The sequence below is a fragment of the Tachyglossus aculeatus genome, chromosome 5, assembly GCF_015852505.1.
Source record: "Tachyglossus aculeatus isolate mTacAcu1 chromosome 5, mTacAcu1.pri, whole genome shotgun sequence".
NCBI classification, from domain to species: domain Eukaryota; kingdom Metazoa; phylum Chordata; class Mammalia; order Monotremata; family Tachyglossidae; genus Tachyglossus; species Tachyglossus aculeatus.
Genome location: NC_052070.1, coordinates 78,837,443 through 78,864,617, shown reverse-complemented (window position 1 = coordinate 78,864,617; position 27,175 = coordinate 78,837,443). Strand labels below are relative to the sequence as shown.

The window sequence follows — 27,175 nt, the reverse complement described above, 5'->3', positions numbered from 1 at the left end:
TGGGTCTGTTTTCCTTAGATAAGCACGATGATAAGAGAACCAGAGTTCACCAACAGCTACAGAGAAACACGCTGTTAACTGGGTTCTCAGCAGGGGCCCGGGGCTTTGTAAAGGATGGCCAGAAGTTGTTACCACCACTTTCCAATTGCTAAGTGCCCACAGTATTTGGACCCCAACCTTCCCAGGAATTAATTGGCTTAGCTCTGAAAAAGAAAGCCATTACTGTACTCTTGTGCTTTCTAAGTGCTCACTCATTCCTTTAGTTGTTCTTCATATTCTTCATGGAGAAGCAGCGTGGCTCAGCGGAAAGAGCATGGGATTGGAGGCAGAGGTCATGGGTTCAAATTCCAGCTCCGCCAATTGTCAGCTGTGTGACTTTGGGCAAGTCACTTTCATTCATTCAATCGTATTTATTGAGCACTTACTGTGTGCAGAGCACTGACTAAGCGCTTGGGAAGTACAGGTTGGCAACATATTTATTTTATTTTGTTAGTATGTTTGGCTTTGTTCTCCGTCTCCCCCTTTTAGACTGTGAGCCCACTGTTGGGTAGGGACTGTCTCTATACGTTGCCAATTTGTACTTCCCAAGTGCTTAGTACGGTGCTCTGCACATAGTAAGCGCTCAATAAATACGATTGATGATGATGATATAGAGATGGTCCCTACCCAACAGTGGGCTCACAGTTTAGAAGAAACAACTTCTCTGTATCAGTTACCTCATCTGTAAAATGGGGATTATGACTGTGAGCCCCATGTGGGACAACCTGATTACCTTGTATCTCCCCCAGCACTTAGAACAGTGCTTGGCACATAGTAAGTGCTTAACATTTATTCATTCAATCGTATTTATTGAGCACTTCCTGTTTGCAGAGCACTGTACTAAACGCTTGGGAAGTACAAGTTGGCAACATATAGAGATGGTCCCTACCCAACAACAGGCTCACAGTCTAGAAGGGGGAGACAGACAACAAAACAAAACATATTAACAAAAAATAAATAGAATAGTAAATATGTACAAGTAAAATAAATAGAGTAATAAATCTGTACAAACATATATACAGGTGCTGTGGGGAGGGGAAGGAGGTAGGGCCGGGAGGATGGGGAGGGGGAGAGGAAGGAGGGGGCTCAGTCTGGGAAGGCCTCCTGGAGGAGGTGAGCTCTCAGTAGGGCTTTGAAAGGAGGAAAAGAGCTAGTTTGGCGGCTGTGCGGAGGGAGGGCATTACAGGCCAAGGGGAGGATGTGGGCCGGGGGTCGACAGCGGGACAGGCGAAAACGAGGCACAGTGAGGAGGCTAGCAGCAGAGGAGTGGAGCGGAGGGTGCAGGCTTAACAGATACTATCATTATTATTATTATTATTATTATTATAACAGCTCCCCAAGTTGCTGTGCAATTGAGAGTATCTGTTTCCATGACTTCAAAATAAGGAGGGGTATTAACGTTTGTCGGAAAAGGGTTTTGAGATCCTATGATGAAGGGCCACGGCAAAGATGTTTTTGTACTTGGGAGTCTCCGCACTTAAACCAAGTATATCATCAATCAATCACATTTATTCATTCATATTTATTGAGCGCTTACTGTATGCAGGGCTTGGAAGAGTTCAACACAACAATATACAGACACATTCCCGGCCCAGGGCGAGCTTACAGTCTAAAGGGGGAGACAGGCATTAAAATAAATAAATTACAGATATGAACATAAGTGTTGCAGGGCAGGGGGTGGGGAGTGATGAATAAAGGGAACAAGTCAGGGTGATGCAGAAGGGACTAGGAAAAGAGGAAATAAGGGCTTGGGGTAGACCTCTTGGGAGGAGCTGTGCATTCAATAAGGCTTTGAACGTAGGAAGAGTAAATGCCTGTCGGATATGAAGAGCATGGGGGCTAAAAAAGTGCCTGGATTTTAGCCAGTGGGTGGGGAGAGGCTCAGGGAATAGGGACTGGGAGGGGGCAGGCTTCAAAAAGCTAATATACCAGAAAATAACCAGTTTGGATCTTTTCCGCCCTGACTGGAAACATTCAGGTCTGTTGAAGATCTTGAATGAGCATGTCTGGGACTCCAGTTCACACAGCTGTCAGGATTGACTGACTCCATCACCCACGTGGAGCTAAAATCCAACCACTCTTTTTCAAAATACTCTCTCTCACTGTACTCTCCTCTCTTACTATTATTACCTTCAGCCTCTTCCTCTCCTTCAAGCAATCCAATATCTCCCACCCCAACCCATAGCTATCCACCCCTCCCATATCAAATCAAACCCTATAAATGTGTTATTCACATCTACGGTTTCTCCTTCCTCCCTACTAAATCTCTTCTTGATGCCTTTAAATCTGGATTCCTCCTCACTCTGCTACAACTGCTCAACGAGCTTTTCATTGACCTCTTTCAGACCAAATCTAATAGGTGCTACTGATGTCTGTGATTTCTCTCCCAGCACATAGTACAGTGCTCCTCACATAGTATGCATTTAATAAATTACTATTCCTGTTCTTACCTACACGTTTGACCACTCCCTCCTAGAAACTCTTAGGCCTTTGCTTTAAAATAGTCTCCCGATTCAGACTGTTCTTTCTCAGTTTCCTTTCCTGGTTTTAGTTGCGGGCGTCAAACAAGGCTCAGTTTGGAATTCTCTGCTCTTTTTACTCTACATCCTCCTCTTGGAGATCTCATCTGTTCACCTGGTTTCAGCCACTATCTCTGTGCAGAGGACTACTGAATCCACATGTCTCTGTCCCTTCACTTTTTTTTAAACTTAAATGGCATTTATTAAGTGCTTACTATGTGCCAGGCACTGTACTAGTACTGGGGTAGATAAAATAATAACAATAATAATGATGGTATTTCTTAAGTGCCTACTATGTGCCAGGCAATGTTCCAAGCACTGGGATAGATACAAGGTAATCGGGTTGTCCCACGGGGGGCTCACAGTCCTTATCCCCATTTTACAGCTGAGGCAACAGACACAGAGAGGTTAAGTAGCTTGCCCAAGGTCACACAGCTGACAAGTGGTGGATCCAGGATTAGAACTCACATCCTCTGACTCCCAAGTCCATATTTGCCACAAAGAGCCACTTGCCGCTTCTCTAATGGCTTCAAGACTCTCCATCACCAACTGGCTGCTCCTTCTCTATCAGCTCTCTCATTTCTCTCCAGCTCACACTTCTTCCAAGCCAAATAGAAGTTTATCAGATTGGACGTAGTCCTTGTCCCATGTGGGGCTCGCAGTCTTAACCCCCATTTTACAAATGAGGCAACAGAGGCACAGAGAAATTACCTGACTCGCCAAAGGTCACACAGTAGGCGTGTTGTAGGACTGGGGTTAGAATCCAGGTCCTCTAGTTCCCAGGCCCATGCTCTTTCCACTAGGCTATGTTGCTTCTCTAAAGCAGCTTGACTTCCTTTATAATCTCTTGCCTCAGGGGCATCACTATCTGTATGATGCGCCAGCACCATCATCATCATCAATCGTATTTATTGAGCGCTTACTGTGTGCAGAGCACTGTACTAAGCGCTTGGGAAGTACAAGTTGGGCCAGAAACTCATGTCAAAAACTGAACTCATCTTCCCTCCAAACTGAATCCTCTTTTTTAAAAATTTAAACAAAAATTCCAGACTCGTGGCTTCAAGACTCTCCATCATCAACTGGCGGCTCCTTCTCTATCAGCCCTCTCATTTCTCCTCGGCTCACACTCCTTTCAAGTTAAATTCTAACTGTGCCTCACCTGGGACTCTCCCAACACATTATTCGCACCTTTACCCGGCATGGAACTCCCTACTCTCACCTTTAAAAAGTCAGCTTCACCTTTTTAAAAAGTCAGTGACTTTTTAAATCAGGGAAGAAAAAGAACTTTTCTACTTCTTCCCTGTTTTGATTTGCCCTTCAACTTGGGCACTTTTAACACAGAGTTTGAAGAAAAAATGAACTGTTGGGGTTGTTGTTGAAAAGTGGAGTTAATTATACACTTGGAAGCAGAGAGATTACACCAAACCACAAGGACCACAAAATTTAGTCCCCTCCCACCTCCTGTCCTCTCTCCCCCCACCCCCTGACATCATTTCCCCCTGCTCCTCACTTTCCTGCTCTTAGAGGATTTGGGTAATAACCCTCCTCTAAATACCCTCAGATCTCACTCCATCACCTGAGCACAAAACACCGGTCTAAAGAGGAAACATGACACAACCTAGCTTTCCTTCCCCAGAGCACAATCATCCTTAGTACAGTGCTCTGCACATAGTAAGCCCTCAATAAATATGACTGAATGAGTCCTTACACTCTTACCTCTCTTTTTGTCTTCAGCAGGTCATTTTTGAAAACAAACCAAGGGGAAAATTGCAGGGAGCCTTTATCTAACTAGCAATTTGAGTGGTAAATCATTTTACTGCTTCCTAAAAGTGCTTTCCACATCCACTATCATTTAAACATATAGACCTTTATATTTGGAATCTATTTTAGAAATTACAGCTAGAACCTGTTACTCCATTTTCCTATGCCCAGTCTTCTCCTCTTGGCTCCCCTCCCCACTTTTGCCCCCGCATCTCCCTTCCCTCTTCTTCTTTCAGGTCCCCCGATCCACTGCTTCTTTCTCCCTCACCTCTCTGTGACTGTGTGGACGTTGCTCACGATTGTCTAAAGCAGGTCTTTTGCTGATGGTAATACAAAGAAATATATTGGTGTCTCCACTAGGTTGTGTTTTTGCTCAAATATATACAAGGAATATGATGAGACCACCCATAGTTAAAATCTCCTGAGAGAAAGACCATTTATCTGTGGAATTACACATACTGTTGGCAACTGGTTTTCGAGGTTCTTTAAAGTCTCCTTATGCCTACAGTTCAGGAGATTTCTGCACATCATTTATAAGCAGTGCTGAGGGCAACGCAGCCAATTGCGTTGTATTTGTTGTACTTATTTTTATATTTGCTGTACTTTCCTAAACATTTAGATGTTTAGGAAAATACAACAGAAGCAAAAGAACCCTATGTGGGACCGGGAATGTGTTCAACCCGATTACTTTGTATCTACCCCGGCACTCAGAACAGTGCCTAGCACATAGTAGGTGCTCAACAAATACCACAGTTATTATAGGTTCCCTGCACACCAGGAACTTACACTCTAATGGGAGCAATACTGTAGGCAAGGAACGTGGCTATCGACTTTATTGTATTGTATGCTTCCAGGCACTTTTGCACTCTGCACAGAGTAAACACTCAGATACGATTGATATTTAAAAATAGCAATATTTAAAACATATACCATATTTTTAAAACCCTGAGACACTCCAGTCCAGGGGAAAAAAAGGCATTTCTCAACTCATCTCCACCCAATCGAGTAATGGAATTGGAATCAAACAAGATCCCATCTGATTAAGCCCTGTTTAGCAACACCTGAGAAGGAAAACCCTTACTGCAGACAGCATTACACTGCAGAATCTCACTAATTATTCATGAAGAAAGTTTTACATTCTTAGTTAAGCAATGTCTAATTATTTAAATACATGCTTTTTTGGTGGTAAATAACCCAGCCTTTAGTGGTTGGCACAATAAATGAACTCTATTCTATTACACTTTGATGAACTATAATTATGTCAAAATGGAATTTTTCCCAATTTTGCTCCCTGTTGCATAAGAAATATACTCTTATTCCCATGATTTGTAGTCCACCGTCCATTCCTTTTTCATAATAGCTGGTTTAGTCTTTGGATCTTGCCCATCGCGTTTTCTCTTCATGACAAATGGTGCCATCAAAAATTAAGTTCAAGTAAGTTCGAAAGATAAAAATGAGAAAATACAAGTCAAAATTCTGTCCTAGAGTCTTAATTCATCAGTGTCAAAGACAGAGCATGCTTAAAATGTTTTAGATTCGTACCAGGGTAGGTATTAGACACTGTGGGAACCCAAAACACATGCAGGCCTGTCTTAAGGCCTCTGAGAACTGGTCAATAATAATAATAATGATAATAATAACGATGGCATTTGTTAAGCGCTTACTATGTGTAGGGATGTAAGGGAATGGGGAGAGGTGTGTGGTGTTTTTTGTTTGTTTTGTGTGTGCGTGTGTGTATGTGTGTGTTGGGGTGTGTGGGGGTGGGGCGGGGGGAGATGTTCTTACCACAGCTGGATAAACAAGGAAGCCATGCATAATAATAATAATAATAATAATAATAATAATAATAATAATAATGGCATTTGTTAAGCGCTTACTATGTGCAAAGCACTGTTCTAAGCGCTGGGGGGGACACAAGGGGATCAGGTTGTCCCACGTGGGGCTCACAGTCTTCATCCCCATTTTACAGATGAGGGAACTGAGGCCCAGAGAAGTGAAGTGACTTGCCCCAAATCACACAGCTGACAAGTCGTGGAGCCGGGATTAGAACCCATGACCTCTGACTCCCAAGCTCGGGTTCTTTTCACTGAGCCACGCTGCTTCTGAGCCACGCTGTGCAATGAGTTGGGAAGTGGAGATCTAGAGGTTCAGGGAAGAGAAGGGAATCTCCTCTCTCCACATCATTGCCATAGACTGCAAGCTTGTTGTGGGCAAGGAGTGTGTCTGTTATATTGTTGTATTATACTCTTCCAAGTGCAGAAGCAGTGTGGCTCAGTGGAAAGAGCATGGGCTTTGGAGTCAGGGGTCACGGGTTCAAATTCCGGCTCTGCCACTTGTCAGCTGTGTGACTTTGGGCAAGTCACTTCACTTCTCTGAGCCTCAGTTCCCTCATCTGTAAAATGGGGATTAAGACTGTGAGCCCCACATGGGACAACCTGATCACCTTGTATCCCCCCAGAGCTTAGAACAGTGCTTTGCACATAGTAAGTGCTTAATAAATGCCATTATTATTATTACAGGGTTCTGCACACAGTAAGTGTTCAGTAAATGCGACTAAATGACTGACAACTTCCTTTCCTTGCCAAACCGTTGGTTGAGTTTCAGGAGGCCTCCTTTTCCCTCTTCACTGGGATGTGAACCATAAAAGTGCTATTTGTTAAGCACTTACTATGTGCCAAACATTGTTCTAAGCACTGGGAAAGGTGCGAGACAACCAGGTCAGAGGGATCTCGTCCTCTTTCGCCCATCCCTTATCCATTGTGCCGCTTTCCTCCGAGGCTGGTCATGGTAAGGTAAGCAGATATTCCTCTCACAGTATTTGGGGTCGTGTCTCACCTCCCAAAGACCACAGGTTGGACCTGTTTGGGAACAAACCTCTCAGACATGGAGGTGTTGTTGGGAACAACAGCCATAACTGCTGTTGACAACTCTTCTAGGCCACAGATAGGATTTTTTGGCGGCAGAGAGATGCCACAGCAGGACTCTGCCACCCCTACATCAGCACCTCTCATCTCCCTTTCCCTGCCTTATTGCTGCCAATTTAGCAAGGGGCCACAAGGCCGATCAACCATTGCCCTAAACCTGGGGATGGTGATCTATTTCCTTCCCCATAATCTCCCCGTCCCAGTTTAAGATTCCTCACCAGGGCCTCAGCTACTGCCTTATTCTGGGGAGCAGGAACCACTGAAAGAGAGTTATTTTCTTTGGTCTTTTCCCTTCTCATGGGTTAAGAGAGCAGGGAGAAGATTCAGGAAGAGGGTGCAGCTGGGAGCATGAGAAAATTCATGGAGAGGGTGCAGCTGAAAGCCTGTAACTACCTTTGTTGTGAATAATAATAATAATGGTATTTGTTAAGCGCTTACTATGTACAAAGCACTGTTCTAAGCACTGGGGAAGTTACAAGGTGAACAGGTTGTCCCCAGGGGGGCTCCAGTTTTAATCCCCATTTTACAGATGAGGTAAGAGGCACAGAGAAGTTAAGTGACTTGCCCAAAGTCACACAGCTGACAGTTGGCGAAGCCGGGATTTGAACCCATGGCCTCTGACTCCAAAGCCTGGGATCTTTCCACTGAGCCACGCTGCTTCTCTATCTTCCCATCAGCTAAATTACATAATAATAATAATGGCATTTATTAAGCGTTTACTATGTGCAAAGTACTGTTCTAAGCGCTGGGGGTTACAAGGTGATCAGGTTGCCCCCCGCGGGGCTCACAGTCTTCATCCCCATTTTACAGATGGAACTGAGGCCCAGAGAAGATGAAGTGACTTGCCCAAGGTCACACAGCTGACGAGCGGTGGAGTCGGGATTTGGACGCCTGACCTCTGACTCCAAAGCCCGGGTTCTTGCCACTGAACCACACTGCTTCTCTATACTGTACTATACTATACTTTAATATACGACATACTATCCCATTCCCAAGCGCTTAGTACATGTGTATCTTAGCCATAAGACTGAAGATGGACAGCAGGACATGGAAGAGTCAAAACTCCAGGAAGAGGGCCAGAAGGCAGTTTCTCTGCCCTCTGTGGAAAAAAAAATATTAGGTCATTCCACCATCCTAAGCTATAAAGGGGAGAATTAGTTTCATCAAGTGTGTGGCAAAGAACACTTTATGAGGTTTACTTAATGTACCCAACAGGCTTCTAAGGTCAACAATGATAGTTCAGGGATAAAACATAAGGTAGCAGAGATGCATTGGGGCTCTTTGCTATGAAAAACAACTTTGCTGTAAGGCCTTTGTCAAATCTTAGTTCAAATAAAATCTGGCTGGTAGAGGAAAGAATTAACGCATTTCTCAACACTTCAGAGAGAAAAACAGAACCTTACACTTAACTATGAATACGCATTAAAATTATTTTGCTAACAAATTCTAGGATTCACAATTCGCAATTTCACAATTTCTAGGATAATGGGCTTTCTTAAATAGGTACCTATGTGCCTCACCCATTTTTCTGTCCTGTTTATTTCATTTATTCACCTACTTTGTTTTCATCAGTCGTCTCTAAACTCTCTATTCCCTTTTCCCAATTGAATAAATAACTGCTTAAATACTAGAGCATACAGCTATGCAAATAAGTCCAATGGGAAGCCATGAGTAAATAAGTACTGAGGTAGATGGGAAGGACACTATTTTGGGAGAAGAAGAACAATCAAGGAAATTCTCCTTGAGAAGATGCCAGGAGAACTTTGAAAGCAATGGAGAGTGATGCTTTTAATGCTTCATCTCTTGCCGGCATAATAATTATAATAATAATAGTCTTTAAGCTCTATATGCCAAACAAAGGGATAGATACAAGATAATCAGGTTAGACACAATCCCTGTCCCACATGGAATTCCGGGGTTCACAGTCTAAGAAGGAAGGAAAATAGGTATTTATTCCTAATTCTACAGATGAGAAACTAAACCACAAAGTTAAGTGACTTGCTCAAAGTCACAGAGCAAGCAAGAGGCAGAGACGGGATTAGAACCTTGGCCCTCTGATTCATTCAATCGTTCATTTAATAGTATTTATTGAGCACTTACGGTGTGCAGAGCACTGTACTAAGCGCTTGAAAAGTACAATTCGGCAACATAGTCCCTACCCAACAACGGGCTCACAGTCTAGAAGGGCAGCAAAACAGAACAAGTAAACAGGGACTACTCCCTTCTAATATTATGTAAAATGCTTGGTAGTTTTTTGTTGTTGTTTTTTGGTGGGGGAGAGGGGTAGAAATTCTTTTTACAACAATCGTCAAAGAATAAAGGAAAAGTTTGGGTTTGGTAGTGTTCGCAGTATATTCTAATAATCCACAAGGTGTCTCCAATATCCCATCATCAGCAAACTGAGAAAACTTACCTCTATACGGTCTCTGACTTCTCTTCAGAGGCTATTGACTCATAAATGGACATTGTAAGTATTAGGACAAAAAAATGGTTACCCTACTACGGTATGCAGTATGTTAAGGACAATTAAAATAACAAACCCGACTTTGGAGGCACTTCCTTATATGAAACCTTAATTTATTTGTGCAAATTCCATTTAGCCTGAATTAAAGACATTGACTTAGAAAATATTCCAGTTGACACAGAGAGAATCAATTTGAAGCCCTAGTCTTTTTTTTTTTTCCGAGGGTCAACTTTTCCTTTCTTTATCCTTCAAAGAGCATGCAATTCTCAATAAATTATATGAAGCGTGATAACAATAACTTTGGACATAGTCATATGTGGCCCTGTCTGGGAAGTACTGAGAAGCAGTATGACCTAGTGGAAAGAGCACGAGGAACTCAGAGGACCTGGGTTTTCATTCTCATTCTGCCACTTGTCTGTTGTGTGACCTTGGGCAAGTCACTTAACTTCTCTGTGCCTCAGTGTCCTTATCTGTAAAATGGAGGTTGAGACAAATTCATGTGAGACAATTAACTTCTCCGTGCCTCAGTGTCCTTATCTGTAAAATGGAGGTTGAGACTGAAATTCATGTGAGACAATTAACTTCTCTGTGCCTCAGTGTCCTTATCTGTAAAATGGAGGTTGAGACTGAAATTCATGAGAGACATGGACTGCATTCAACTGGATTACTTTTGTATCTTCTCCACCACTTGGTACAGTTCCTGGCACATGGAAAATGCTTAACAAATACCATTAAAAAAACTTGACGTGGGGCCAATCGATCCTTCCACTTGAGGGAAGTGATGTGTCTGGGATGAGAAGCGGGAGTGTGCTGAACAGAGAAAGGAGCAAGTACCGCCTCCCATTAGGAATCGCAGTGCCTAATCTGCAATAAGAATTAGGAGTTCACGCCTTGACACCTTGGAAATAGGTAGTTTGCATATGAGAGCAAAAACAAAATCTGTATTTAATTTAGCACTTTAGATTTTGAAAGCTTCAGACACAATAGTAGCCTGATCCTCAAAGAAACACATTATGACAATGTGTGACATTACTGCCACTGATAATCGTGGAAATAAATACCCTCGCATTCAAACTCAGGACAAATTTAAAATTTAAAGTTTGAGCCCTGTAAAAGTAAACCAGGACATCTCTACATGGTTATCCCACCAGCACCTCAAATTCACTCTATCTCAAAACTGAATTGCACTTCTTCCCTCCCAAGTAATCTCCACCAATCTTCCCATCAAAATTGAAAATGCTACTATTCCCATCCCTGAAGTCCACAACCTTGGCATTAGCCTGGTCTCCTCCCTCTTTTTCAGTCTCCATATTCTGCCTGTTTTCCTTCTGCATCACTTTCAGGATCCGACCCTTCCTCCCCATCCAAATAGTCACCACACTGATCCAAGAGTCACACCAAGACTACTGCCTTAACCTCCTCACAGTGTCTCCTTTTTCCAGTCCATAGTCACCCTGCTGTCCATTCGGCTTCTACTCCTGAATAAATTCTAGTGGTGATCCATTCATAAAAACACCTTTGGTTGCTTTTATCGGCTTCAAGCTCCATATGTCAAAAAGCTGAACTCTTCATACTCCTTCCTAAATTCTCTCACCCGCCTAACTTTCCCATCAGAGTTGATAACATCCTCCTCCCTTGTCTCTAAAGTCATAAGCTTGACATTATCCCTTACTTCTCTCTTTCGACTCTCATATTCAGTCTCTGGCTAAAACCTGTCAGTTTTCCCTCCACAGCATTCTTCTGGTCCATCCCTGCTTCTTTATCTAAATATCCATTGCTCTGGTTCAGAAACTTGTTATATACTGGCTAAACTACTGTATCAGCCTCCTCACTGTTGTCTCTGCCTCCAGTCTCTCCTCACTCCAGATCATACTTCACTCTGATGTCCCGTATCATTTTCTAAAACATCATTCTGCAAATGCCTCCCCATCCTCAAAACCCCCCAACTTCTTTCCACATTAAGCAGAAACTCCCAACCATTGGTTTCAAGACATTCAATATCTTTCCTTCTCCCACTTGTGTCAGTTCCCCCTCTTCGTTCCTCTTTTTTTTATTGTATTTGTTAAGCGCTTACTATGTGCCAGGTCTGCTGGGATAGATACAAGACAATCAGATTGGACACAGTACATGACCCACACAAAGCTCGTACCTTTTATCCCCCTTTTACAGATGAGGTAACTGAGGGACAGCGAAATGAAGTGACTTGCCCAAGGTCACACAATACAAGGTCTTCCCTTTTTCTTGCTATTCAAACACAGTTGCTTTCTCCTCTATAGCTACTTCCATCTGGAGCAGAACCTCTGATGCAAAAACTCACTTACAAAATTCCATCTGAAGCATTATGTTTTCCTTTGCTTACATGGTACTTTTGTTTTGAATATGCTGCTTTTTAAGTTTAACTTGCAATTTTAAAAAATCATTGAAGTGCATGAAGGACATGGCCTGCCTCTAATTGTAATCAGTAATTCCATTTTCACTGGAAAACACATTTAAACAAAAGGGTGCATCCAGTACAATTTAATATTTCTAAGATAGTATGGGTAAGCCACCTTCATCAGCATATTTTTACAAGAACTAGGTCATATTAACAGAGGGGCAGAAAAGGTAATAAAAAGCAATTTTTAAAAGTACTAACAATACTGGTAGACAGTTTATACTTCAGTAGTAAAGATCAAATAGAATATTCTAGACACTTAACCTTCTTCTTCTATTTAAATAATTCCCTGGTAGTCAATGGTAGTAAATTAGAGTCCTTTGGAGGTCTATTAACCCATTCTGATTACAAAGTGTAGCCAGTTAATAAATTACTGCCCCATTGCAGAAATTGTGGCTTGAACAAATTAATGCACTTCCCTAAATACTAATTTATCTCCAGTTACAAAGAATTTTCAATTAACCAGTGGCTAATTATCTAGTTTGTGGTTTAGCCACCAGACTTCTTGTGTTTCTTCTCTCATTTTTTGCCCACTTCACCTCTTATTACAAGCACCTGTGACTCAGATCAATCAAATATTCCTTTTTTCACAATGCTTACAAAGGCTTAGAGAACAAGAAAGTTTAAACTAAAAGTTCAGTGGGCTTTGTAGTAATAGAGCTATCTATTGAACACCCACCGGATGCAATGCATTGTACTAAGTGCTTAGGAAAGGACAAATGCTTAGAAAAGGACAACAGAAACCGGAGACACGTTCCCTGCCCAGAAAGAGCTTACATTGTAACAGGAGAGACAGATGTAAAAATATTTTCAAATGGGACAATTGAAATCAATTGACTAGATTAATAAGATTAAATTGACTAAATTAGAATTAAAATCCCGTAAAAATTTACCCCCTCCACCTCTGACCCCATTCCTTCGCATCCTATTTAAAATACCTGCCATCTTTTCTACCCTCTCTGACCACAGTCTTCAACTCTTCACTTCCAGTAGCTACTTCTGCATTGTTTTTAAATGCACATATCTTGCATTGACTCCAGGGGATAAGTTTGATGTGATGTGGGTTTGGGGAAATAATTGGGGAAGGTTTGTGGGAGGAAGTAGGATTTTAAGAGGGTTTTGAAGGTGGAGAGAGTTGTGGCCTGTGTGATTCATGTCCCAGGCAAAAGGGAGGCTGGTGGAACAGGGTAAGCAAGAGGGAAGAGATGGAAAAAGTCAAGAGCAAAGTACAACTGGAAAGTTAGCTTGGGAATTATGAAGACTGAGATCCAGAGCAGAGGGTGAAGAGGCCTAACATGTAAAAATAGCAAGAAGCAGCTTGGCCAGATGGAAAGAGCACAGGGCTGGGAGTCAGAAGACTTGGGTTCTAATTCTGATCTGCCTCAGGTCTGCTGTGTGACCTTGGGCAAGTCACTTAGCTTCTCTGTGCCTCATTTTACAGATACCTTCCTCTAGACTGTAAGCTCCTTGAGAGACGTATCTACCAATGCTGTTATATTGTGCTCTCCAAGTCCCTGATACAATGCTCTGCACCAAATAAGTGTTCAATAAATTCCATTGATTGACTACATCTGTAAAATTGGGATTCAATACCTGTTCTCCCTCCTATTTAGATTGTGAGCCCCATGTGGGACAGAGCTGATTATTGTATCTACCCTAGCACTTAATACAGTGTTTGGCATATAAAAAGGACATAAATGCCACAATTATTATTAATATTAAGTATCTAGACTGTGAGCCCACTGTTGGGTAGGAACTGTCTCTATATGTTGCCAACTTGTACTTCCCAAGCGCTTAGTACAGTACTCTGCACACAGTAAGCGCTCAATAAATATGATTGATTGATTGATCTATAAATTTTCCTGTGTGTTTCCTTTTCCCTTTTTGGAAACATAGTTAAGAATGAGCCTACATTACTGATCAGCAGCATGAACATTAACATCAATCACTCAGTCGTATTTATTGAGTGCTTATTGTGTGCAGAGCACTGTACTAAGCACTTGGGAGAGTACAATATAACGGTTAGTAGACATGTTCCCTGCCCACAGTCAGTTTATATAACCATTTCTTCTTGCATCCAGAGCATGGCTTAGTGGAAAGTACCTGGGCTTTGGAGTCCGAGGTCATGGGTTCAAATCCCTGCTCCGCCAGTTAGCTGTGTGATTTTGGGCAAGTCACTTCACTTCTCTGTGCCTCAGTTACCTCATCTGTAAAATGGGGGTTAACACTGTGAGCCCTCGGTGGGACAACCTTATCACCTTGTAACCTCCATAGTGCTTAGAACAGTGCTTTGCACATAGTAAGCGCTTAATAAATGCCATTATTATTATTACTGGTGTCAGCTGGTGAATCGGATTATAGCCAACCAATAAGTAGTAATCACTGAGCACTTAGTTCAGAGCAATGAACTAAGCTTACCCTTAGGAGAGTTCAAGATAGTAGGCATGATCCCTGTTGTCAAAGATCCTATGATCTAGTTTGAGAAGCAGCAGCACGGCATAGTGGTTAGAGCACGGGCCTGAGAGTCAGAAGGTCATGGGTTCAAATCCCGGCTCTGCCACGTGTCTGCTGTGTGACCTTGGGCAAGTCATTTCACTTCTCTGGCCTCAGTTACCTCATCTGTAAAATAAGGACTGAGACTGTGAGCCCCACGTGGGACAGGGACTGTGTCCAACCCGATCTACTTGTATCCACCCCAGCACTTAGTACAGTGCCTGGCGCATAGTAAGCGCTTAAATACCATTATTATATTATTATTAATTATTATTAATCCAGACACACATGTGCTCTGGGAAGAATATTCTATAACTTCAGTAGCACTCCATCTAATTGTGAGCTAAAAGCCTGCATTATTGCAGAAAGAACTATTTTCCAAAATCAGATGGAGAGGAATTATTCTTCTCATTCTTGTTCTTAGTTGGGCAAGTAGAAATAATACGAGAAAACTAAAGAGACTTGGATATGAAATGTGTGAAATTTTCTTGACAGAGACAATGATAAGAGTTGACAAAGTAGGCCTTATGATAGACTGTGAGCTCCTTGAGAGAAGAGATCATTTCTCCTACATCTATGTTCTCTTCCAAGAGCTTAGTATAATGTTCGGCCCACAGCGGACTCTCAAGTACAATTGGTTATCAAAACTTAATGCATTTACATCATACTTTATTATGGTGAAAGTGCCCACAAAATATTAAGGATGTTCCCAAATCATTTTTCTCTTTTTCACATTAGTAAAACTGACAAATGTTACTGACAATTAAAAAAAAAAATCATTAAGCCGGCAAATCTTACACTGACTCTGCCCACACTTACCAATGCCATTGTACTCCCACCTAAAACATTCCTCTATTCCTATTTGCATTTTTTGGCAAAGAGTTTGCAAGGATCTGCACCAGCTAAACTCTTTCAAAGTCTCCCTATAGACAGAGCTCCATGAAACGCAGACAAGAAAGGAATGACAAAATACAACTTTGAGAATTTGCCTGATTGATTTTGTGTCCATGAAAAATGCAAGAGAATGTGCTTCTTTTCACAGATGAAACTATTCAGGGACACAGAAGTGCTATTGGCATCATTTCATTAAAAAAAAAAATTGAATTGTACAAACAGACATTGTTTTCGTCCATGAAGTGCTCTGAGGAACAGAGGGAATCCATTCCAAGAAAGTTCAGGGCATAGTATGGTTTCCAAAAATCATACCTAACAGTGCTATGTGGAAGTCTTGTGGTATCACAAATAAAACCTTTGAGTTACCCTAAAAACCAGGTAAAGCTCCTTTTTTAAACATTAATTTTTAAAATTATATTCAAATCAAGAGAGACAACACAAAAGAAACCTTCCAACTTACTGTTAGGAGGGGTTAAAAAAAACAAACAACTTATTCCCTCATTTTTGTAAATAAATGACCCAAAGAGGACTTACTCTGAATATGCTACAGCAATTCTTCTACTTGACACTGTTGTACTGTGAACCCTTAAAAGAGAATAAATAAATAAGTCAGGAGTTAGGACCCAGAGATATTTTTTAGACTTTACAGGATGTGACAGCTGACTAGAAATCAATGAACTGTACTTTACAATGCCTCATCCTGTTGCGAGAAATGATTTGAATTCCTCTGATCCTTCTTTTCAGAGACATCCGTATCCTCATAATCCTTTTATGATTTGAATTAGTGCATTTTCTATTCAAGGCCATTTTTTTTATAATGGAAATTTACTGCCTGTAAAAAGAAAAAAAAGAAAAAAATATCCCCTCAAAAGCCTGACACCATGTTGTTGCAAAATGCTATTGTAGTGCTCTTCATTCTTGGAATTTCCAGTTCAGGTAAGTGCAATTTATTAATTTAAAGAGAAATGTGGGAATTTTTGAGACTCAATATTGTTTAATAAAGTTAGGGACTGAAATTATATTTAGTACTTACAATGGTAAATAATTAACCATTGAAAATGTCAAATGCCAAATCATATTTCTATCATAGAGCCACAATTCACTTCTAAATGATCATTTCATGTCTTTGATTTAAAATAATATTTTTAGGATTACTGTGTTTTATTTTGAAATTGTTTTAGAATCAAGAATCCTATGTAGTAATATATATTATAGCCAGAAAGTCATTGGCAGGGTCACTAAAAAAAACTATCTTCATAGAAAATGGATTAAATTTGCCACTATATTATATACATGTATGCATATAACCATATATGCACACACGACGCAACTGAGAGTGGAGAATTGGGTGAGAAAGGACAGACAAACAAGAGAAAGAGAGCAGAAGAGAACAGAGAATGAAAGATAAAAAAGACAAGGTAGAAAAGAGAGAGAACTGAAGAAATAGAACATTTCATGTATGTTCACCTCCTTTCTGAGCTTTCAATCTTCTTGGTTGATTTATATTCCTTTTAGCCCAGTGCCATTCTGTTTATATCAGCAACCATTTCAAACACTGATTCAAACACAATAAATGTGATTAAAAAACAACAATTTGTATTTATGAATAACCAAGATCTCTGCAGGTGCCCCATTTTTTGATAGTTATTTTTCACATGTAGAAATTGAGGCCGTAAGATTAAGTGACTTCCCAGAAAAATGTAGGGAATCAATAGCAGGTCCTTGAATAAAATCCAGTTCCCTAAATTCTAATCCAGTGAACTCGCAACTAACCAGGCCATCTTACTGAAAACCAAAAAGGATTTAGTGTATACCGTATGCATCAGATGTCTCTCTTTCATACACTGAGTTTGTCGAAATTCTAAATGTGATTTTTCCGAGTGTTTTCATGCCTACGCTTCTGGTTTCAACTTCAGCTTATCAAGGTATATGCTGTATTGGTAAGTCTCAAAAAAAATTAGCTTTTCCAAACAAACTGACATTAATAGGGTGAGCACAAAAGACAGATTCTTTCCTACAACTCTGCATATTCATCAGTAGTTGGTTTGTCAGATGATGCTTGGTGACTTGCCAAGTCCGCCTTCTGAGCTGCAGCGTATCTTGCTGCCAAGTCTAGGGAGCTCGGATTTTAAACCCGGATCCAGCCTATGTTCATTCTGGAAGGGAAGAAGAACTGCTTGTGGTGATTCAGGCATAGGCCTTGAAGCAATCTGCTGTTGTTCGGTCATACAGCAAACATCATTAGGGCTGAGCACAAAAAGAAGGGAACCGTGCCTGTGTCATCTGCTAGGGAAGGGAAAATATTTCAACTTGGAACTTGAACTCCCTGTGGAGAAGCAGGCTTAGAGTAAGAGGGACAGGGACTGAGAGAAAAAAGGAATGTGGCCTAAATTTAGTTAGAGGGTCACTGCTGTATAGAAAGCCTCGGGACAACCTTGTGAGAACCACCTGAGTCAATCATATTTATTGAGTGGTATGATATTATTATTATTATTATGATATTATTTATTGAGCGAGTATGATAATAATAATGATGATGGCATTTATTAAGCGCTTACTATGTGCCAAGCACTGTTCTAAGCACAAGGTGATCAGGTTGTCCCACGGGGGGCTCACATTAATCCCCATTTTACAGATGAGGGAACTGAGGCCCGGAGAATTTAAGTGACTTGCCCAAAGTCACCCAGCTGACAATTGGCGGAGTTGGGATTTGAACCCATGACCTCTGATTCCCAAGCCCATGCTCTTTCCACTGAGCCACGCTGCTTCTCTACTGTATTAAACCCTTGAGAGAGTACAGTGTAAAAGAGATGGTAGGCATGTTCTCCGCCCAGAACACGCGTAGTCTAGAGGGAAGTGTCTTCCGACTCCAAGTGCCAATCGATTGTGAGTAAAGCTGCAGGGAGGATTTAGCCAAAGGGGAAAAAAAACCCTCCAATTATCTTCCTGTGATCAGATGGAGATTTATCAGGTTTTTTTGGAATGCTATTAGTTAAGCACTTACTATGTGCCAGGCACCGTATTAAGTGCAGAGGCAGATATAAGCTAATCAGGTTGGACACAGTCCATGTCCCACAAGGGGCTCACGATCTTAATCCCCATTTTATAGCTGAGGTAACTGAGGCATGGAGAAGTGAAGTGCCTTGCCCAAGATCACACAGATTAGGGGCAGAGCCAGGATTAGAAGCTAGGTCTTTCTGCTTCCCAAACCCATGCTCCATCTACTAGACCCTGTTGCTTTTAGAAGACCTCCCCTCCCAATCGGTGGAATCATCATCATCATCAATCATATTTATTGAGCACTTACTGTGTGCAGAGCACTGTACTAAGCGCTTGGGAAGTACAATTTGGCAACAAATAGAGACAGTCCCTACCCAACAGTGGGCTCACATGTTTTTAGAAGATAAAATTTATTGATGAAAGTTTAGAATACATTTTCCTTAGAGACAAATAAAGAAATTTAGTGATTTACTTTCTCACAAGGTCCCCAGACCTCAGAACTTAGCCCGATATTCCAGATGCAGGGTTGTATCCATGTCCCTCTCTAGTCCAAGACAGCTCTAAAGCATCCAACTCAATCCCAATCTTTCCTTTCTTTATACCATTAACACAAAAATATGAATAAATGGAATATTTTTCAGCGTTCTACTTTAACTCCAAGCTTCTAGTTTTTTGGGGCTTGTTTCCCTCAGGAAAAAGCTTGAAGATCAAAGTTAAAAGGTCAGTTGATTAGCTTGTGCTAATCAACACAAGAATGTGACAAATCAACGCATGGTTTTCTTTTAAAAAGACTTAATTTAGCCAGAACAGTTTTTTCCTTTTGGATTCAAATGGAGATCATCTCATAACATTACTACCATAGGCAGAAGCAAATTCATTCATTCAATCATATTTATTGAGCACTTACAGTGTGCAGAGCACTGTACTAAGCGCTTGGGAAGTACAGGTTGGCAACATATAGAGACGGTCCCTATCAATCAATCAATCAATCGTATTTATTGAGCGCTTACTATGTGCAGAGCACTGTACTAAGCGCTTGGGAAGTACAAATTGGCATCACATAGAGACAGTCCCTACCCGATAGTGGGCTCACAGTCTAAAAGGGGGAGACAGAGAACAGAACCAAACATACCAACAAAATAAAATAAGTAGGATAGAAATGTACAAGTAAAATAAATAAATAAATAAATAAATAGAGTAATAAATATGTACAACCATATATACATATATACAGGTGCTGTGGGGAAGGGAAGGAGGTAAGACGGGGGGATGGAGAGGGGGACGAGGGGGAGAGGAAAGAAGGGGCTCAGTCTGGGAAGGCCTCCTGGAGGAGGTGAGCTCTCAGCAGGGCCTTGAGCTCTCAGCAGGGCCTTGGTCCCTACCCAACAACGGCTTCACATTAATCCCCATATTACAGGTGAGGTCACTGAGGCACAGAGAAGTTAAGTGTCTTACCCAAAGTCACACAGCTGACAACTGGCGGAGCCAAGATTAGAACCCATGACCTCTGACTCCCAAGCCCAGGCCCGTCAATTACTCCACGAAGCCACACTGCTTCTCTAAACAAAGGACACAGTCCCTGTCCCACATGGGGCTCACAGTCTCAATCCCCTTTTTACAGATGAGGTAACTGAGGCACAGAGAAGTGAAGTGACTTGCCCAAGGTCACACAGCAGACAAGTGATGGAGCTGGGATTAGAACCCATGACCTTCTGACACCAAGGCCTGTGCTTTATCCACTATGCATGTGAGACGGGGACTGTGTCCAACTTGATTAGCTTGTATCTACCCCAGCACTTCGTACGGTGCCTGACACATAATGAGTGCTTAAATAAATCAATAAATACGATTGATTGATTGATTAAATGCCATTTTACAAAATAAGGCTTTGAAGGTGGGGAGAGTGATGGTCTGTAGGATATGAAGGAGGAAGAAGTTCCAGGACATAGGCAGGACATTGGTGAGGGGTTGGCAGCGAGACGGATGAGATGGAGATGCAGTTATTCATTCATTTAGGTTCATTTATTCATTCAGCTGTACTTACTGAGCGTTTACTGCAGAGCACTGTACTAAGTGCTTGGGAGAGTATATGTTGCCAACTTGTACTTCCCAAGCGCTTAGTACAGTGCTCTGCACACAGTAAGCGCTCAATAAATATGATTGAATGAATGAATGCGAGTACAATACAAGAATAAACAGACAGATTCCCTACCCATAATGAGCTTACAGTCTAGTGGAGGGAGACGGGCAACAATACAAATAAATAATAATCATAATAATAATGGTGGTATTTATTAAGCACTTACTATGTGCAAAGCACTGTTCTAAGCGCTGGGGAGGTAACAAGGTGATCAGGTTGTCCCATGGGGGGCTCACAGTCTTAATCCCCATTTTACAGATGAGGTAACTGAGGCCCAGAGAAGTTAAGTGACTTGCCCAAAGTCACCCAGCTAAGTGGCGGAGACGGGATTTGAACCCACGACCTCTAACTCCAAAGCCAAGGCTCTTTCCACTGAGCCACGCTGCTTCTCTAAATAAAATAGATGTTACAGATCTGCGTATAAGTGCTGCGGGGATGGGAAGGGGGAAGAACAAAGGGAGCAAGTCAGGGCGATCGATGCAGAGGAGAGTGAGAGAAGAGGAAAGGCGACGCTTAGTTTGGGAAGGCTTCTTGGAGGAGATGTTCCTTCAGTAAGACATTGAAGGAGGAGAGAGTAATTGTTGGCTTTGAGGAGGGAGGGAATTCCAGGTCAGAGGCAGGACGTAGGGCAGGAGTAGGCAGCAAAACAGGTGAGATGGAGGCACAGGGAGAAGGTTAGCACTAAAGGAGTGATGTACGCGGGCTGGGTTGTAGGAGGAGGGTAGCGAGGTGAGGAAGGAATGGGCAAGGTGGTGGAGTGCTTTAAAGCCAATGATGAGGAGTTTAATGCAGGCGTAGATGGGCAAACAACGGAGTTTTTTGAGGAGCAGGGTGACATGTTCTGAACATTTTTGTAGAAAAATGATTTGGGCAGCAGAATGAAGTAGGGACTGGAGTGGGGAGAGACAGCAGGCCGGGAGGTCAGCAAGGAGGCTAATGCAGTAATCGAGGGGGAATAGAATGAATGATTGTTTTAACGTGGTCACGGTTTGGTTGGAGTATGAAGAGTGGTTTTTAGCCAAGTGGTGAAGGTGGGACTATTCTATTTATTTTGTTAATGATGTGCATCTAGCTTTACTTCTATTTATTCTGATGATTTGACACCTGTTGGGTAGGGACTGTCTCTACATGTGGCCAACTTGTACTTCCCAAGCGCTTAGTACAGTGCTCTGCACACAGTAAGCGCTCAATAAATATGATTGATTGATTGTCCACATGTTTTGTTTCGTTGTCCGTCTCCCCCTTCTAGACTGTGAGCCCATTGTTGGGTAGGGACCGTCTCTGTATGTTGCCAACTTGTACTTCCCAAGCGCTTAGTATATTGCTCTGCACACAGTAAGCGCTCAATAAATACGATTGAATGAATGAATGAATGAATGAATGGCAGGATTTAGTGATGGATTGAACATGTGGACATTAGGGGAGCAAAATGTGTGGGCTGAGTTGTACTAGGAAATCAGGGAGGTGAGATAGGAGGGAGCAAGGTGTTCGAAGGCTTAGCCAACTAGCCAGAAGTGAGATAGAATCTGGTAGAGTGAAAATGACTTCACAAGAAAGCCTACAGAGAAACAGCGTGGCTCAGTGGAAAAGAGCCCAGGCTTTGGAGTCAGAGGTCATGGGTTCAAATCCCGCCTCCTCCAATTGTCAGCTGTGTGACTTTGGGCAAGTCACAACTTCTCTGGGCCTCAGTTCCCTCATCCGTAAAATGGGGATGAAGACTGTGAGCTCCCCATGGGACAACCCAATCACCTTGTAACCTCCCCAGCATTGCATGCAGTAAGCGCTTAATAAATGCCATCATTATTATTATTATTACTGAGCCTAAGGTGGCTGATGCAGTAACTCTCATCTACTTAGAGCAAACCCAGTCACTGAAGAATCTCTTCACACCACATGACACCAAGCGTTGTCAGGGACAACTCCTACTTGACTCCCCTGCAAGAAGCTTCAAGGTGCCAGAATCTTTCTTTCTGGCAATATAGGCAAGTAAATCTCAAAGTAAATGATGAAATAACTGGCTTTTGAAAAATAGTGAAGAATAATTTTCCTGGCAAAAAGCAGCTTGTACTGTAAAACAACGCTGGCCAAAGCCTAAACTCCACCCTTCCCAGAATGAACAAAGGAAGTCTGTAGAGTATTTATCTAACACTTCCCTCAGAGTTGCTCAAAGCACTTGACAGACTGCACTAGCTTTGGGAAAGGATTAAATTCTCTCGGGTCTTTAGAGTGCTAAAAGTACTCTGGACATCAAAGAGGTTTATTCAAGTTTCACGCATGAAAGAGTTGGCTTACCTATTAAACCCTCTTGATTCACTGAAGGGACAAACTCAACCAGTCCCACTATTTCTTCTGCTGTATGTGTGTTTAGTAGAGACTGAAAAAAAGCAAAAGAGAACAAGGAAATGCAGCACATTTGGTTTTATTCAAGGACAGGCTTAGAAAAGACTAGGCATAATCTAAGGGAGAAAAGAGACAAGCTGACAGTGAGGAGCCCAGAGAAAAATGCCACTGACATTGGTGGGACTTGCCTCTCTTCGCATCAGTCCATCAGTGATATTTACTGAGCACTTGTTATGTACTAAGTGCTTGGAAGAGTGCAGTGGTTAGCTTCCCTTTTGTGTCCTGGTATGCAAAGGTACTCTGGGCTAGGAGTGAAAATCGAATTTGGATTAGAATTACTCTTGGGAGTAATCAGTAAATACTGTTGGTTTGACATTGATAGAGAAAAGACAGAAACTGAGGAGGAAGAGGTTGGGGCTGAAGTGATCTTGTGTGGGAAAAACATTAATACAATGTGTGTTTTATTAATATTTAGTAGAATTTTGTTTCTTATGAATGGAAAGAGACAAGGTCAAATTCTCCTGCTTGTTCAGATGTCCTGTTAATTCTTTTAGCTGCTGTGGAGTTCAGTTCAATAGCCGAAAATGAAGATGCCCTCCTGAGAAGTTTATTCCAGGGTTATCAGAAATGGATTCGCCCTGTGGTCAATTCTAATGACACCATAAAAGTCTATTTTGGTTTAAAAATATCTCAATTAGTGGATGTGGTGAGTAGCAACTTTTTATGGCATTTGTTAAGCACTTACTAAGAGCCAGGCACAGTATAAAGTACTAAGGTAGATTCAGGATAATCAGGTTGGACACTATCCATGACCCACAAGGGGCTCACAGCCTTAATCCCCAATTTACAGATGAGGTAACTGAAGCACAGAGAAGTTAAGTGACTGTTAAGTAACAATTCTTTACCAAAAACAATTCCCACACCCTAGTTATGTAATCAAAGTTTCACGCCTCCTATTTTTCCTTCATTTTAATTTTTCTAATGATTTCCTATGAAACAGAAGCAGACAGATTTTGCAGATGAGGAAACTGAAGCACTGAGAAGTAACTTGCCCATGGTCACACAGCAGGCAAGCTTTGGAGCTGGGATTAGGACTGTCCTCTTTCCACTAGGCCAAATGCCAGTTTTTCCTCCAAGTCCCCAAACCATTTTGATTCCTTTATCTTCTCTAGTTCCATCAGTTCCCCAACCTTTGTCATTTCAAATCCTTTAGAACTCTACCCCCACCACCATCTAACCGCTGTTCCTTTACCAATCAAATTCCTTGACACTACCACGTAGATTCAACCTCTTTGCCTCTCGAAAGTGCCATCTGGATTATACCACGCCACGTAAATACCACTTCCGTGAAATATGCAGGATAGGATTATGAAACTTTTAAAATTGCGGCTGAAATACTGAGAATCAACATACTGAGATCTGTATTCGGAAGTGACCCCTGAAGAGACTGACATATAATTATGAAGTGATCTGAAAAACATTTCTTTAGTTTTAATTTATGTTGTCTTTACCATTTTCCTAGGACGAAAAAAATCAGCTGATGACAACAAATGTTTGGCTGAAACAGGTAAATTTTAAAGTCTACAAATTCAATCCTTTCATAGCTAGTCAGTCAATCATATTTATTGCTCGGGAGAGTACAGAATAACAATATAACAGACATTCCCTGTCCACAACCAGCTTACAGTCCAGAGGGGGAGACAGGCATTAATATAAATAAATAAAATTGCAGATACGTACATAGGTACTGTGGGGATGGGAGGAGGGGGTGAATAAAAGGAGCAGGTCAAGGTGACTGCAGAAGGCAGCGGAAGAAAATAAAAAGAGGGCTTAGTAAGGAAAGGCTTCTTGGAGAAGATGTGCCCTCAGTAAGGCTTTGAAGGGCCGGGAGAGTAATTGTCTATCAGATATGAAGAGGGAGAGTGTTTCAGGCCAGAGGCAGGACATGGGCCAGAGGTCAATGGCAGAGAGATAGAAGAGATCGAGGTACAGTGAGAAAGTTAGCATTAGAGGAGTGAAGTGTGTGGGCTGGGCCGTAGTGGCAGAGTAGCGAAGTGAGATGGTAAGAAGTTTCTCTTTGACGCGGTGGTTTTCTGCTTTCTGTTTGACGTCTACTTTCTAGTGATGGTTCTAGTGACCAGTAAAAAGCCCAAAAAGAAAGAAACAAGAAGGATGAGATGCAAAGGGTATGAATAATTTACAAACCATAATTAGCCCCTGACTAATCGGGTTGACTATAAAAACTTGTATTTAAAGCCAAATGGGGAGAGGCAAGGAGTTAGTATGTTTCCCTGGATGAATCAATAATGTTTGCTGAGTGTCTACTGCATGTAGACCATGGTTCTAATGCTTGGTAGAATGTGGTAAGGCTAAAAAACCTGATCATCATCATCAATCGTATTTATTGAGCACTTACTGTGTGCAGACCACTGTACTAAGCACTTGGGAAGTACAAGTTGGCAGATCCTTCCCTTCAGTTTAGAACCTAATGATAATAATAATAATAATGTGGCATTTGTTAAGCTCTTATATGTACCAAGCACAGAGATGGATACAAGAAAATCAGATCGGATTCAGACCCTGTCCTTCATGCGGTTTTCAGGTTTTGAATCCTCATTTTATTGCTGAGGGAAGCTGAGGCACAGAGAAGCTAAGTGTCTAGCTCAAGGTATACAACAGACAACAGTCAGGTCCTCTGACTTCCAAGTCTATGCTCTTTCCACTAGGCCACACCGTTTCTTCTTCAGTGTGATTCATTGAATTTGCTTTAAATAAATTTTTCTCATTTCAAAATTTTCAAATCTCATTTGAACCCTAATATACTTAGTACATTGCAGATCAGGTGCTTTATTTCTAGTTAACGTATGGAGACAATCTGTGAAATACAGAGGATCAGTAGTAGTCCTTCCATTAGGAATTTGCATTAGAAAGGAGGCTCAATCTGGTCACATCACTGGTTGAGAGTGTAAAGGTGCCTTGAACAGTGTCTTTTTTCCAAGATTGTCCCAATTTGCACTTCATCCTTGAATATAAACTCACTTCTTGATTAGAAACAGCTAGGTGAAGTAGACCCAATGTTATGGACTAGCCCCCGCCTTCCGTTTTCCTACAATCCTGAAATCGGGTACATGAAAGGAAGATATCAAAGGTTCAAGTTTAAGCTGCAGCTGGGCAGTGGCTTTCAAGCTCATCAGGAGAGTCAGATAAATCAATCGATCAATCAATCGTATTTATTGAGCACTTACTGTGTGCAGAGCACTGTACTAAGCGCTTGGGAAGTACAAGTTGGCAACATATAGAGACAGTCCCTACCCAGTAGTGGGCTCACAGTCTAAAAGATAAAGATAAATGTGTTACATATGCTGGCAGCAGCAATCGCCAGGGCTGAGGAGGTCCAAAATGAAGGTGTGTGCATGGGCAGAGAAGCAATGTGGACTAGTGGTCAGTGCATAGGCCTGGGAGTTGGAAGGAGCTGAATTCTAATTCTGCCTCTGCCACTTGTCTGCTGTTTGACTTCCGGCAAGTCACTTAAATTCTCCATGCCTCAGTTACCTCATCTGTAAAATGGGGATTAAGACTGTGAGCCCCATTTGGGCTATAGATTGTGTCCAACCCTGATTAGTTTGTATCTACCCCAGTGTTTGGTATAGTGCTGGGCACATAGTAAGGTCCAGTACAAATAAGTTACCATGTCAGATGGCTAGTGAATTAATTGCCAACAAAACTTCCATTTTTAAAAAGTGTTCTGGAGCAATTCTAAGAATTAGACTACTAAATGTCATTTCTCTGCTTGGTGTATTAGTAGAGTCCATAACTAAGTTTATTATCAGCAAATCTGATTGAAATCTTCAAAATCATAAAGCTTAGACAGAGTGAATACAAAGAATTGTTGTTCACCAAATCCCACAATAAGAAAGGTTGAATAAATTTCAATCGATGATATTTATCGTGCACTTACTATGTGCAGAGCACTGTACTAAGCACTTGGGAGACTATAGTATAAAAGAGTTGGTAGGCACATTCCCTGCCCACAACAAGCTCACAGTCTAGACAAACAATGAAGGTTGAAGTTTCCCACCCACTGACTGGTGATGATTTGGAGTTTGTTACCAAAGGAAATTGTGCAGGCCACATATTCATTCATTCAATCATATTTATTGAGCGCTT

General features: G+C 41.7%; 1 protein-coding gene across 1 annotated transcript in view; it reads left to right on the top strand.

Moving 5' to 3' along the window:
- Window positions 1–27,175, top strand: part of CHRNB3 (cholinergic receptor nicotinic beta 3 subunit) — an 86,134-nt gene that overhangs the window by 40,152 nt on the left and 18,807 nt on the right. The window contains exons 2-4 of the mRNA XM_038747381.1: window positions 16,273–16,464; window positions 23,563–23,714; window positions 24,531–24,575. Of these exons, the coding sequence (XP_038603309.1) occupies window positions 16,410–16,464; window positions 23,563–23,714; window positions 24,531–24,575 (252 nt within the window). The 5' untranslated portion in view covers window positions 16,273–16,409. The remainder of the gene's footprint in view (window positions 1–16,272; window positions 16,465–23,562; window positions 23,715–24,530; window positions 24,576–27,175) is intronic.